Genomic DNA, 15,011 nt, shown 5'->3' on the forward strand with positions numbered 1-15,011 from the left:
TGATACTACTCCTACGATGTATACGTATTTACAATTAGTTTAACTTGAGGATTTTCAATTAATTTAACATGAACACATATTAAACACTTCTGCATATTAAATGTACTAAAAATAGCTTTTTTATTATTGGTATTTCTCCTTATTAATGTATAACGGAACCTTTGAAGGAGCCTGTTTCCCTGGGAATTATATTGTCCAAACACCACCTCACTCAGGCTGAAACTGATGCAAGTTGTATGAGTGAGCTGTCAACTGTGTGAAGAATATTATAAGGTATGCCGGCTAGTCGCTTATCTAATAGATGGATACACTAAAATGACATACTCCATTATTTAATGTATGTTATATATGTTTAATTATATGAAATACCGTAGCGTAAGGTTATTAATCTACAGGCGTTATACGATTAGCTAGTTCGCTGTGGTCGGTTCACATATGGGATAATCCCAACTGCTGAGATACAGTATTGCTAAAGCAGATGCACTCAGTAATTCTGTTAACCTCATACTAAAACATGTTTCTTTCATTAATGTTGTGTATTGGTCTGTAATATACTTTAAATGTATATTACCTGTATCTGTTGAAGGATGGCAGAGTGTCAAGGAGACGGGGAAGGAGCCAAGAGTCCAATGGAGCTCTACGAGAAACTGACAGCACAAGGAGAACAAGTCAGGGCGTTGAAAACAGCTAAAGCGACTAAAGTAAGTGTTTATAAACTACAATGGAAAACAGTGATGTTACTCTCTGGGATATAACTTTTCTCACCAACTGTGACTAGCCTTGCAGGTAGTTTTGGTTTTTATTGTTTTGACATGTGTGCAACAAACCCATTATGATAATATAATGTGATGAATGCAATTTCGTTTGAGCACTGTTGGAAATAAGAAGGATTACATTTGTATATGAGTTTTGCATCAGTGTGATACTTTGTTGTTATTCCAATCCTAGAGTAGTCATTGTTTTCTAGTTATTTCCCAATCATTTTAGTAAGTTATCAGTCGATTTACTAGAAAATGTATTATTCAATCATATGTATATCAATATTGCGATTTAAAGTTACATACACCGTAACTACCCTAGCTGAAAGCAGTGAAAAGAGACATTTTAAACTATTCAAAAGCAACATATTTCTTCCATAAACCGGGCCTATTTCCTCTGTAAAACCCACAGAACATGCTGTAAAAGTTTTCACAGTAACCATTTCTCAATTTGTAGAAAGTGGTTCCATTGAAAAGTTGTTAGTGTGGATTTTCCAATGTAGCCGGGACATTTATTTCTGAAACAACATGACTATCTAATCACTTTAGTCTTTTGTGAAGCACACCCACTAAGCACCACAGTACCACTTGAATCTGTTGGGATTTGGTTTCTTTTTTCTGTGTGAGTCATATGACGGTGGTGTTTGGCTCCCTGTAGGCTGATGTTGATGCTGCTGTCCAGCTGCTGATAAAGTTGAAAACAGACTACAAACAGATGACAGGTCAGGACTACAAAGCAGGCTGTCCACCTTCAGAGAACTCTGTTGCCCCCGACAACGGGCCAGCAGCAGGTGGCGCTGATGATGAAGACACAGTCGACCCGTGGAACGTTTCCACGAACAACGCCAAGGGAGTGGATTATGAAAAACTCATATGTAAGATTCAAATTAACTTCACTTATTGCCTTCAATAAAGAACTTTATGTTTTTTTACAACAGTTACAATAATTTTGTTTTCTCCTAAATGTACTTTGAACTATGAGGTAATTTAAGCTACACAGCATTGACATCTGAGTTGTGTGGTCTTTCCTTAGTGAGGTTTGGCAGCAGTAAAGTTGACAAGGAGCTGGTGGACAGAATAGAAAAGGTCTCGGGACAGAAGCCTCATCGCTTTCTAAGAAGAGGAATCTTCTTCTCACACAGGTCAGCCTTTAAGGAACTGAAAATATTTCATCATTGTGTTCTTTTCCTCATTTCTGACTTCTAGTGTGTGGGTGTTTCACAACCACTTTTGCAATTTATCATCTCATAAAAGAGTGTCATATATACAAATATCCACTCTGAACCTTTTCAAACAAAGACACATCAATATATTTATTTTCTCTTATTGCTGTTTCTGGTAGGGATATGCATCAAGTGCTGGATGCGTATGAGAAGCAGAAGTCCTTCTACCTTTACACTGGCAGAGGTCCGTCATCTGAGGCCATGCACGTTGGTCACCTCATCCCCTTCATCTTCACCAAGTGAGTTCTCCCTCTTTAATGTTTTAATACCAAAGCGCTGTTAATTAAAAGCACATTTAAGCGTAAAATCAGCAGGGCACCATCTAGAATGAAGCTAGTTACACTTATGTCCTTCTTTGCAGGTGGTTGCAGGATGTATTCGACATTCCCCTCGTGGTCCAGTTGACTGACGATGAGAAGTACCTGTGGAAGGATCTATCACTAGAAGACTGCCACCGCTTTGCTGTGGAAAACGCCAAAGACATCATTGCCTGTGGCTTTGATGTCAACAAAACCTTCATCTTCTCTGACCTCGACTACATGGGGTAATTATGACAAAAAGTATCTTTGTATTTCCTCCAGACAAACCTTACTGCTAAGGCCTTTGAGGATGCATATAAGCCCTGCCATATATACAAGGACAATTCTGCTTTTAAAGTATCTGTTAATGGAATGGAATTTTAGTCAAGAGTTGTTTCTAAATGTGTTCATTCCATTTTATTGTCTGCAGTGCATCCCCTGAATTCTACAGAAATGTGGTAAAGGTCCAGAAGCATGTGACGTTCAACCAGGTCAAAGGAATATTTGGCTTTACCGACAGTGACTGCATTGGTAAGACAACTAAGAACTGGATAAAATAGACTAGAGAGTCATTCTTTGAGCAATCAATTCTCCTTCTCCTTTTTAAAAGAACAAAATGATAAATTACTCTTGTTTTGATATGCCTGTTGTGTCATCCTGGGTTTGTGGTTTTGTTACATCATCTCCTGGTCCTGAATTGCAATCATGTGAATACCATGTTGGTGATTGAGCGTGTCTTATTTTCTCCATCCATCCAGGAAAGATCAGCTTCCCAGCCATCCAGGCAGCGCCGTCCTTCAGTAGCTCTTTCCCACAGATCTTCAAAGGCAGAAAGGACATTCAGTGTCTCATCCCCTGCGCCATAGACCAGGTCAGGACACCATCGCATTAAAGGTCACCTATTATGCTTTTTCATGTCTGTTATACATCAACATGTGTCCCCTCTGTGTAAAGAGACTCTGAAAGTTTCAGGAAAAAAATATTCGCTCACTTTTTGTCCTGATCCATTTATATAAAAACCTGTCTGAAAATGAGCTGATCAGATTTTGGCCACTTTATGATGTCATAACGATTTTTTGGCTTCTGTAACCATTAGCCAATCACCAACCCCCTCACCTTATCACCTGAATCTCCTCCTAAAGCACCATTGTGTTCTTTTTAACCAAATCTCTCTCAGAGGGGCGTGGGGAGTGGCTCCTTATTTTCATCTAAAGTAACAGACAGAGAATCAGCACTTTTGAAACTGGGCTGAAACAGAGGGGATTATGGGATGCTACAATGCACGATCTGTTTGGTGTTTGGAGACATGTTTTGTATATATTGGTGAAAAACAGTATAATAGGGGACCTTTAATAGTCTACAACACCACAAACTAATATTGCACAGTCACATGTATTGATATTTATTTTCTTGCTCCCCCAGGACCCCTACTTCAGGATGACCCGTGATGTAGCTCCAAGGATCGGCTATCCCAAACCAGCCCTGCTGCACTCCACCTTCTTCCCCGCCCTGCAGGGGGCACAGACCAAGATGAGCGCCAGTGACGCCAACACCTCCATCTTCCTCACTGACACACCCAAGCAGATCAAAAACAAGGTGCTGCCCATACTAGTTATTTCTCTGAATAGTTATCAGTCCGTTTCATATCGCTTATGATTGCTTAATGACCTGTGTATCCACGTCTCGCAGGTCAACAAACATGCGTTTTCGGGAGGAAAGGACACAGTGGAAGAGCACAGGAAGTATGGAGGAAACCCAGACGTCGACGTTGCCTTCATGTACTTGACATTCTTCCTGGAGGATGATGAACAGCTGGAAAAGATCCGACAGGTGAGAGTTTGGAGAAAAGAGGAAATATATAATGTTATTTTGCTTATCAGACCCTTTTCTCTATTTTGTTTTCCTTCTTCTTACGATAAATGGAACTCTTGTTTTGCTTTCTCTATCCACCCTTGAACGCTTTATCTTGGTTTTCCATTCCTCTCGGCTCACTGATCGTCCTCTTCAACTTCCTTTTTTCACATTCCTCACATCCACTCTTTCTATCTTTTCTCTACAGGATTACGCAAGTGGAGCTCTCTTAACAGGAGAACTGAAGAAGCTTTTGATCGAGACTCTGCAGCCAATGATTGAGCAGCATCAGCAGCGACGCAAACAAGTCACAGAGGAGGAGGTCAAGCAGTTCATGACTCCCAGACCTCTACATTTTAACTTCTAGCATGCTTGATGAGATGTCAAGCTTCATCATGTCACTAAATGTTATACACGAGGAAATAAGTATCTTTCTCCATTCCACATTATTAGGAATACAAACGTTTTCTCTTTCAGTTTGCATCAGACCTGGAGAAAATAAAACTAAACTAAACATGGCATTGCCTTTGACGTCATGCAACTTGTTGGCTTCACTCTGCACCAAATGTACACATCCATCTCCATGAAGTGTTTGTGTTGGAAGCGCTGCTTTACTCTCTGCCCTGAATTCAGATCAGGTTGAATTAAAATTAAATCGAAGTATAAGGGAACATTGTGTCAATTTCTTACTATCAGGGTTCGTACGGGTGCTTGGGAAAGTGCTTGAATTTTGGGAATGGTGCTTGAAATTGAGATAAAGTGCTTGAAAATGTAAATGCTTTACTTTTACAATAAATTGCTGTCTGACTGAATAGTTCGCTTTTTAGATTAAAAGAAAAAAATTGCTTCGCTTCTACATAAAACATCTCCGCTGCGGCCTTCCCGCGCTATGCGCGCGACCTGCAAGTGTTTGTGTTACGTGTGACCTGGGCATTCTGATGACTGTGTGCCAGGAGGTTGCCGTTTCAACGAGCGTTGGCTAGCAGAAGACAAATACAAGCCATGGCTAAGACGAGGGTCAAGCCCACGAGTAGCCTCCTGCAAAGTTTGCAAAAATAACGATGCGAGAGTCTGCGCTGACGAGGAACATGAAAGGTACGCCGCAGTAGAGCATTTTAGATTAGGCTAACGTTGCATGTTACGTTTGTTTAAGCTAACGTTAGCTAGCTGAATAGCGAACTCGATTGAGGGATAATAATAATTGCAGGGGACAATCATTTCAGAGGAGCGTACCTATGTTATGTGCGTTACAGTCGCCATCGTGTGGTGTTCAGAGGATGAAGCACTCACGGCATTTCGTGTTATAGTCACGAAATATAATATATTAATTCGACACAGAGCGATTTTAAGGTCGTGTGTGTGTGTGTGTGTGTGTGTGTGTGTGTGTGTGTGTGTGTGTGGTGGGGATTTTTTTTACTGGGGGGACGCTATTTTAATTAGGTCATCCCAGAGCCATATAATAGAAGAGTTACGATAACGGAAGTCCAAAAACGGTTATCGTCACGTGGTTCATGTAGAAGAGGATAGTTTCCCGGAAGTTCATGGCGGGCAATGTGAATGCATTGATAACAGGAGATAGAACTACGATTTTTGGTAATTATTAGTGAATAAAGGTTTTGATTTGCAATATGTATACAACAAATCGATATGTGTATGTATTTACATCAATATGTTTTAAAAAATAAAATAGAATTTGCTAATATTAAGTGATAATATTAGGATTAGTGTGAACAACTAGTTTACATGTTAGGCTAACAGTGCCTTGGTTAAAGAGCCTGTTGCTGTTTATTTATAGCTTTGAATTCTTTAAAACCAATATTATCTTCTTAAACCTGTATGGTAGTCAGGAGCATCACTTTCTAATGTTTATTGATATATTTAGAGGGAGGGGATCTAAAGTAATGCTTTAAAATTCAGATTAGATTAATGTCTACCATTTTCTTAAATTCATGGTAGTTTCAGTAATCCCATGGTAATTGAGGACACAAGTTATCTAAATGACTAATGTCATCTTTATGGCTTTCAGAAAGGACAGGTGACTATCAAAGGACTAGCAGCAGCAGCAGCAGCAGCAGCATGATGATGATGATGTTAAATGTGTTGTTTTAGGAACATCCATTGCAAATACATGGAATTCAATAAACATTGAATAGCATATCATGCAGTTTGTCTGTGCCTTTTCCTCCTTGTTGTCCTGGTTTGCTGTGCTGCCTCCTAGTCGCCACCATGGTTTGCTGTGCTGCCTGGGGATGCTCCAATCGCTCAGAGAAAGGAGTACGAATGTACAGCTTCCCCACTGACACAGAGCGGAGGAAGCAGGAGCAATTTCACGACCAACAGCAAAAAAATACGTGATTTATATACAAACACTGCATTTGCACTTTTTCACAAAACGAAAACCACACCATTGGGAAAGCTTAATGTTTTGTTTAATACAAAAAACAGGGAAAGGCTTGAAAAACACAGAGTTGAGACTCAGGGTGCAGGGTGAGGGTCTCAGTGCAGGTATTCAGGCTCCATTGAATCCCCCTCTGGTTCTTGTGCTGAAAGAGGGATAAACAGACAGGAGAAAGGGTTATACACACCTATATAGCACACCTATTGGATGGGAAATTGCCTTGGGGAGATAAGGTGTGGTCTTTGTTCCCAACTGAAGTTATGGAACTTTATTATTTGTGAGTTTAACAAAGTATGACAAATGGCATCAGTAACAGATGTGATATTAATTTCTATAAAGTTGTCTCACATTCTTGGTCATATTGTATATACAGTATGTAATGAGTATAACATGTCCAGTAAGCAGAGGTGTGGACTCGAGTCACATGACTTGGACTCGAGTCAGACTCGAGTCACACATTTTATGACTTGAGACTCGACTTGACAACATCACAAAAGACTTGCGACTCGACTTGGACTTGAACACCAATGACTCGGGACTTGACTTGGACTTGAGCCTTCTGACTTGAGGTGACTTGCTACTTTAATTCAGAGGTCTCCAACACGCCGATCGCGAGCTACCGTTAGAAGAGCAGACTCCCGTCGGGGAAAGCAGAATCTTCAGACGCTCCTACTATTGCTGAGAATCCTTGCAGGCAGGGGCGGGTCTTTATTTAGCTGGGCCACCATGCGGCCAATCATATGCGAGGACACACTAGGATCATACCATTATGTGAAAGAAGGGTGGGGGCACAGCATGTGCAGAGCGACGGGGAGACGGGGAGCCGGAGAGCCGGATTTAAATGCAAGCGCGTCGGAAAAAAGTCAAGAAATGAGCGAAAACCGAAAAAAGAAGCAGCATTGTGCTGCATTTCAATGATATTGGAGAAAGCAAAGCTGAGTGCAGGATTTGTAAAATGAAAATAACCTTCAGAGCAGGGTAAACACTCAGGATTTATTGTCAGAGGTGGGAGAAGTTCAGACAATTAAAAAAAGTTACAATCAGGGTTCCCGCGGGGTCTTAACAAGTCTTAAAAAGTCTTACATTTGATAATCAGAATTGAAGGCCTTAAAAAGGTCTTAAATATGATTCAGAAGGTCTTCAAAATTATCGGATTTGAAAGGTACTTCTATGTTGCGATAGCGTCTAAATGTGTTTTGGGGAAAATGTCCGGGCTGCAAAGTAACCAGTACGGTAATAGCCTTTCAGTTCCCCCCAACAATTTGTATTGAATTAAATCAACATGGAACCAGTAATCACTAACTTTGTTTCCCCCGGCCCCTTGTTAGAGAACACCCAGCTAGTAACCTAGCAACCAAGCTTCAGCTCATGTAGCCTATCTTCGAATCTACTTACAAATACATATGGGGAAGTGTAAGTTCAACCGTATTTGGTTGGAAAACATCTAATTTAGTGCTTGGTTGAAACCAGTGGAGGGAACGTGTTTGAAGCCCGCTGCACCTTTTGCAAAATAAATTAGTGTTTGTTTTGCTAGTGGAGCGTTAGCTAGTGGAGCGTTAGCTAGTGCAGCGTTAGCTAGTGGAGCGTTAGCTAGTGCAGCAGCAGCTAATGCAGCGTTAGCTAGTGGAGCGTTAGCTAGTGCAGCGTTAGCTAGTGCAGCAGCAGCTAATGCAGCGTTAGCTAGTGCAGCAGCAGCTAATGCAGCGTTAGCTAGTGCAGCAGCAGCTAATGCAGCGTTAGCTAGTGCAGCGTTAGCTAGTGCAGCAGCAGCTAATGCAGCGTTAGCTAGTGCAGCAGCAGCTAATGCAGCGTTAGCTACTAGCTAGTGCAGCAGCTCCCGCAACAACACCGGGGGACCTCCGGGCTAAGTTTGGGTCTACGTCAACCCTAAAAGCGGAGGTGCTGTAGACGCTAAATACCGCAGCTAAACACCAATCATACAACAGCAACGATGAAATAGTGTAGCCAAGGCAGCAGAGCTCTGAATATAGCTCTTGTCACTCTCTCTCTCTCACACACACACACACACACACACACACACACACACACACACACACACACACACACACACACACACAGCTCGATTATGGCAATAATCAAGATTATGTTGGTCAATAATTAATATCACGATTATTAAATATGATTATTCATTGACTTTGAAAACATCCATTTATTGAACTTTAAAACAGATAATAATTTGAACAGTATCTTTTTAACTGTTGATTACCCTGAACGTATAATTCAACTGAAAAACCAATACAACAATTAATTAAATAAATGATACATTACTAAAAAAATAATTAGATCAAATATGTTGTAGTGCACTGTCACAACCTAGCAAAGCAAAATAATCGTTTTTTACGATTATGTTGTTTTCGTAATTGTGGCAGGCCAAAATCGTAATTGCGATTAAAATATGATTAATTGCACAGCCCTAACACACACACACACAGACGCACACACATACACACACTTTTTGTCTAACACGCTAACACAGTTCTGTACTGTTACGCTGTTGTGTTCAGTCACTGTTCTTATGTTGAACATGAATACATTTACTTTGTAAGTGATTATGGGACGTATTTCTTCTTTATATACATTTTCCTTCATACTTTATTGCCGTTAAATAGGTCTTAAATTATATTCAAAGTGGTCTTAAAAAGGTGTTAAAAAGTCTTAAATTTGAGTTGGCGAAACCTGCAGGAACCCTGTACAATAAAAAGTCCTGCATTCAAAATGTTACAAGTAAAAGTATTGGCATCAAAACATAGTTAAAGTACCACCTGCAGAGGGATCTAGATGCAGGTGTTCTTTTCCCCATAGAGACTGCCTGGCTGCACATTATCCCTTGCATAAAGATAGATTGTGGGTCCCTTATAACATGTTGTACACAGTAGAAATAAACATTCTGGTCACCTCAACATCAGGGATCTTATACATTAAACTCCTTCTGAATCAAACCGTCACGGTAGCCTTACCTTACTGATCCCTCTTAAATTAGAAAAACACGTTACTTTACCAGCAGAGAGAAAATGGATTATTAAATTATTAATGTGACTAATAAAGAGCAATTTGATTATTAAGTATTATTCTGTTGATCGATGTCATTACATTTGGTGAAAAACACATAATGACTTGTTTATGACTCGTTTTGTGAAAGTTTAGGACTTGACTTGACTTGAACTGGCCCATCCTGACTTGAGACTTGACTTGGACTTGCAAAACAATGACTTGAGACTTGACTCGGACTTGAGCGCAAAGACTTGAGACTTGACTCGGACTTGCAAAACAATGACTTGGTCCCACCTCTGCCAGTAAGTATAAAGTGTTTCCTAATACTGTGTATTCAACCACTATGGAATATGTATGTGGGCAGACAAAACTGAGTTGTTCTGTGTGTGAAGTAACCTCAAGTCACTCCGCAGGCACATTTTGATGCAGACCAGTTTGTCAAGACAAAAAAGGGCAAGACTAGGCTGAGAGCAGAAGCTATACCCACCATCTTCGTGCATCGCCCTGTGGTCAAAAAGAGAAGGGCCCCTGCACCACGATTCACCCCGGGACCTGTATCTACAAAGCCCATAGCTAATGATCACAGCTATAGTGTGAAAGGTGACACAGGTATAATAAGTATGAACTCTTAGTAACAAAAGTAATATTTCTTATTTTTAAGTGGTATAATATTTTAAATGTTCGAACATTTACAGTGCCATGTCTTCTACTTACATTAGTCTCAAAGATTGAGGGAAGAAGGGAAGGGATCACTGCCCTCCACCTGCCAGAGGAGCGCAAACAACAAAAACAAGCAAGGTGTCCCGTCATGTACCTGGAAGTTTGGGTTGGCAAAATGGAGTAAGAGAGGGACTTGAAAAACCTTGGTGGCTCTCTACTCATGTTGTTACAGTTGTCTTGGTTACAGCTCTCAAGTTTTTTTTTGTGCCATTTCCACATCTTTAGAAAATATGAAAAAATTGAAGTGAAATCAACCTCTTCTCTGGAGAACAAACTTTGATTTCTCTGTCTTGTGAGTTTGCAGTCTTGCAGTTTTTCTCCTCCACCTGTAACATCACTGCCCCTCCACCTGCCATACAGTAGGTTACTAACAAGATTACTTATATAATACAGTGATATAATACATGTTTAGTATGCTTACTTATATAAAACAGTAGTATTAAACTTACCTTGTGTTTTCACTCTCACTTAAGTTCCTCTCCCTTTGCCATCAATCCAAAATCAGCTGAGCTGCAACATTATACACACAGGTAACAATCAACATAATCACAAGGACACAATATGGCTCTGCTAAAAACACTCACTCTTACACGCACCAAAGTTATATTTATCTAATATTTAACTCCCTCCACCCCCGCATACAATCCCGTTTAGAAGCCCCTCTTCTCTAATTCAACAAAGTTGGACCAAATAGACATTAAGAGAACGGAATTTACAATTAAAAGGCTGTTCAACGTCTGTTGCTAACTTGCTTCGGTATCCTAGCTTGATCTGTTATCTGTAAACGTTCCCTAAATCTACTAATTTAGGGATAATCCACTGACATCCTTTAATACACATGTTCATTTGAATCAGATGTACTGATAATATCCGCAATATAAATCTTTAAACTTCTTCTTACCTTTAAAAGTCCGTCACGAACGGTCTATTATGCTGCAACTCCACAGCTCTGCTAGCCTTGGCGCTAACTTCCGGGGAACGATTGAGAGGCTCCACGATCCGCCATTGCTGTAAAAAAGTGGTCCATTGGAGTGAACGGAGATGTCATAACTCTTCTATTATATGGCTCTGGGTCATCCCAAACAATGCCACACAAGTGCGCATGCGCGCAGTGCACTCACAAAACCGGCAGACAGGTCCACATAAACTACCGGTATGCTTAGTCCGACTTTAGTTACTGTACTGCAAAAAGCAGACGGCGCTGCGCTCAACACACACACAGACTCAAAACCATGGACACACTGGCACATAAATTACATAAACAATTTATAGGCCTAAATTGCATAAGCTACAGTATTGCAACTAAGCAGACAGTGCTGCTTCTCTCTCTATCTCTCCACTTTCAACTTTAAATCTATTTAAAACTCATAACAAACAAACAAAATGTCCAAAGTTGTCCTGAAATTAACTTATTAAATAAACAAAACGAAAAATATAGCCATACTTATGCAAACAACATTGAATCTGGACTTGACATTATTCTGATTATAATTGCAAATAAGCAGACAGCGCTGCCACACACACACACACCTTGGGTTTTGAAGACTGTTAAATCCGAAATGGATTAACAAACTTTGCAGCCCAGTTTCCCAGCTTTGCAGTCTATCCACGGGTAAGCCTCTTGTTTCCTCCGCCACATCTCCTCCGTCCATACCTCTGCTCTGGGAAAGGTGAGCTTGAGCTAGCTAGAGCTAGCTAGCATTATCCACGTCTTTAGGCGGCTCTTCTGATGATGTATTACTTGCAGCTTCACTTGTAGCTTCGGTGCTGCTAGCCTCTTTCTTCTTGTGAATTATATTCTTTTTAGAAAATAAGTCAAGTAAAACATGTTAGCCTGCCATTATAGAGCTTTTTCGTTAGTGTTCTTGAGGGAAGGAGCTGCCGCAAAATCGGCGGGCGCGGCGAGCTGGCTCGCCGTGGGTGTCAGTGACCGCGGGGTCACGAGCGTGATGATGAATCATACTTTAAGGAAATCGTTTTTATTATAATTACTGTGAAATGTATTATGTTTTCGTCATTATTACAACAAATACACACTTGCAACTGATAACACTGGCAATGATTTTATATTTATTAGACTTAAAAAAAAGATCATGCTCCAAATAAGTGGGGGTACGGCGTACCCCCGCGTCCAACGCCCACTACACCACTGTGTGTGTGTGTGTGTGTGTACCGTGGAAACACAAGAAACACCGGCTGTTGTTATGCTTGCGGTGATGTTACATTACTCCGTTCTCTGCTTGTAATTATGCCGTCACAAGCTTCAAAGTTGTATTTATCATCTGAATTTGCCGAAACAAGTTTAATATTCTGAAAGCCAATACGTTGTTTATTTGAAAACAGATGAAAACAAACTGTCTTTTATATAAAATTGAAGTATTATACAAGTAAAACTACATTTTGCTTTAATCCCATGTAATTGTAGAATGAACACAGTCTTCCTTTGAAGATGTATAAGTCAGGTGTCTTGAGTAGTCAAAATTACCTACAAATCATTGTACACATTTCTAAATATTATTTTCCACTTGTTACCATTGTGAGGCTATTTTTATGCAGCTCTGCGTGATTTTGTGGCTACAATTCAGACTAATACGCTACCAGAGGTGGAATAAGTACTCAGATCTTGTAGTGAAATTATAAGTACTCAGATCTTGTACTTCGCAAAAGTAGAAGTACCAGAGTGTAGGAATACTCTGTCACAGTAAAAGTCCTGCATTCAAAATGTTCCTCAAGTAAAAGTAGGAAAGTATTCTCATCAGAATCTAGTGAAAGTAGCGACAGTAAAAGTAGTCGTTGTGCAGATTGGTCCATTTCAGAATAATATATATGATATATTTTCTAATGATTGATCATGAAAGTGTTCTCAAAGCTGGTAAAGGTGCAGCTAGTTTGAATGACTTTGTATACTGCAGGGTAGCTGGTGGATTTACTCCAGGTGGAACTAAAGTCTGATTTAACACTTGGTTAGATTTCACATCATTCATCCACATCTGAACAGTAACTAAAGGTATTAAATATTTAGTGGAGGAAAAGTACACCATGTACCTCTGAACTGTAGTGGAGTAGAAGTACACCATGTACCTCTAAACTGTAGTGGAGTAGAAGTACACCATGTACCTCTAAACTGTAGTGGAGTATAAGTACACCATGTACCTCTAAACTGTAGTGGAGTAGAAGTACACCATGTACCTCTAAACTGTAGTGGAGTAGAAGTACACCATGTACCTCTGAACTGTAGTGGAGTAGAAGTACACCATGTACCTCTGAACTGTAGTGGAGTAGAAGTACACCATGTACCTCTAAACTGTAGTGGAGTAGAAGTACACCATGTACCTCTAAACTGTAGTGGAGTAGAAGTACACCATGTACCTCTGAACTGTAGTGGAGTAGAAGACACCAGTACCTCGAACTGTAGTGGAGTAGAAGTACACCATGTACCTCTGAAACTGTAGTGGAGTAGAAGTACACCATGTACCTCTGAACTGTAGTGGAGTAGAAGTACACCATGTACCTCTGAACTGTAGTGGAGTAGAAGTACACCATGTACCTCTGAACTGTAGTGGAGTAGAAGTACACCATGTACCTCTGAACTGTAGTGGAGTAGAAGTACACCATGTACCTCTGAACTGTAAGTGGAGTAGAAGTACACCATGTACCTCTGAACTGTAGTGGAGTAGAAGTACACATGTACATATGAAAATGTACGCTCTGAACTGTAGTGGAGTAGAAGTACACCATGTTACCTATGAACTGTAGTGAGTAGAAGTACACCATGTACCTTGAACTGTAGTGGAGTAGAAGTACACCATGTACCTCTGAAACTGTAGTGGAGTAGAAGTACACCATGTACCTCTGAACTGTAGTGGAGTAGAAGTACATCATGTACCTCTGAACTGTAGTGGAGTAGAAGTACACCATGTACCCTCTGAACTGTAGTGGAGTAGAAGTACACCAGTACCTCTGAACTGTAGTGGAGTAGAAGTACACCATGTACCTCTGAACTGTAGTGGAGTAGAAAGTACACCATGTACCTCTGAACTTGTTAGTGGAGTAGAAGTACACCATGTACCTCTGAACTGTAGTGGAGTAGAAGTACACACCATGTACCTCTGAACTGTAGTGGAGTAGAAGTACACTCTTAAAACTACTGGGTTAAAAAATAACCCAATCATAACCCAGCTGCTGAGTCACTATAGGACAGAACACGCGCTGGGTTGTCTTAACCCATATGCTGGGCTGGATCATTTGAACCCATTGGGTTGTTCATTTGACCCAAGCTAGTGATTGAAATTAACTATATTGTTGGGCTAAATATAATATAATAATAATGTATAATGGTGTAATGAATAATCTCCAAACACACCGTGTATATATATATATATATATATATATATAAAAATGCATTTATTCATAATTTGAACATCTTTGGCAAATCGTCAACATTCAGGCCACTATAAAAGAACAATGCAAACAATACAAATTCAACCCCCCCCCCAAAAAAACAAAGAGCCTTAAAACAAATGATATATTACAAAGTGCTGTTATCTGGACCAACTTCTCTTTCAGGTTTAAATAACATGAACATGTTTAAATATAGAGATAAAACATTTCTCTGCCCAGCAGAAACTATATACAGACACAAACATAACAAGGTAAATAAATAAATGAAGTAAATTAATAAGTAAATAATAAGTAAATTAAATCACGTAAAGTAAGAAAAATAAAATAAATGAATTAACAGGAATAGTAG

General features: G+C 39.9%; 1 protein-coding gene across 1 annotated transcript; it reads left to right on the forward strand.

The window, feature by feature from the left end:
• Positions 1–140: 140 nt before the first annotated feature.
• On the forward strand, positions 141–4,802 carry LOC117556409 (tryptophan--tRNA ligase, cytoplasmic). The gene is made up of 11 exons (XM_034231735.1): positions 141–273; positions 587–701; positions 1,417–1,633; positions 1,792–1,900; positions 2,101–2,220; positions 2,343–2,525; positions 2,711–2,811; positions 3,039–3,151; positions 3,703–3,876; positions 3,970–4,110; positions 4,340–4,802. Exons 2-11 carry the CDS (start codon positions 588–590, stop codon positions 4,496–4,498), a joined length of 1,431 nt encoding a protein of 476 aa, XP_034087626.1. The 5' UTR covers positions 141–273; position 587; the 3' UTR covers positions 4,499–4,802.
• Positions 4,803–15,011: the final 10,209 nt, after the last annotated feature.

This window comes from Gymnodraco acuticeps, unplaced genomic scaffold (genome assembly GCF_902827175.1).
Source record: "Gymnodraco acuticeps unplaced genomic scaffold, fGymAcu1.1, whole genome shotgun sequence".
NCBI lineage: Eukaryota > Metazoa > Chordata > Actinopteri > Perciformes > Bathydraconidae > Gymnodraco > Gymnodraco acuticeps.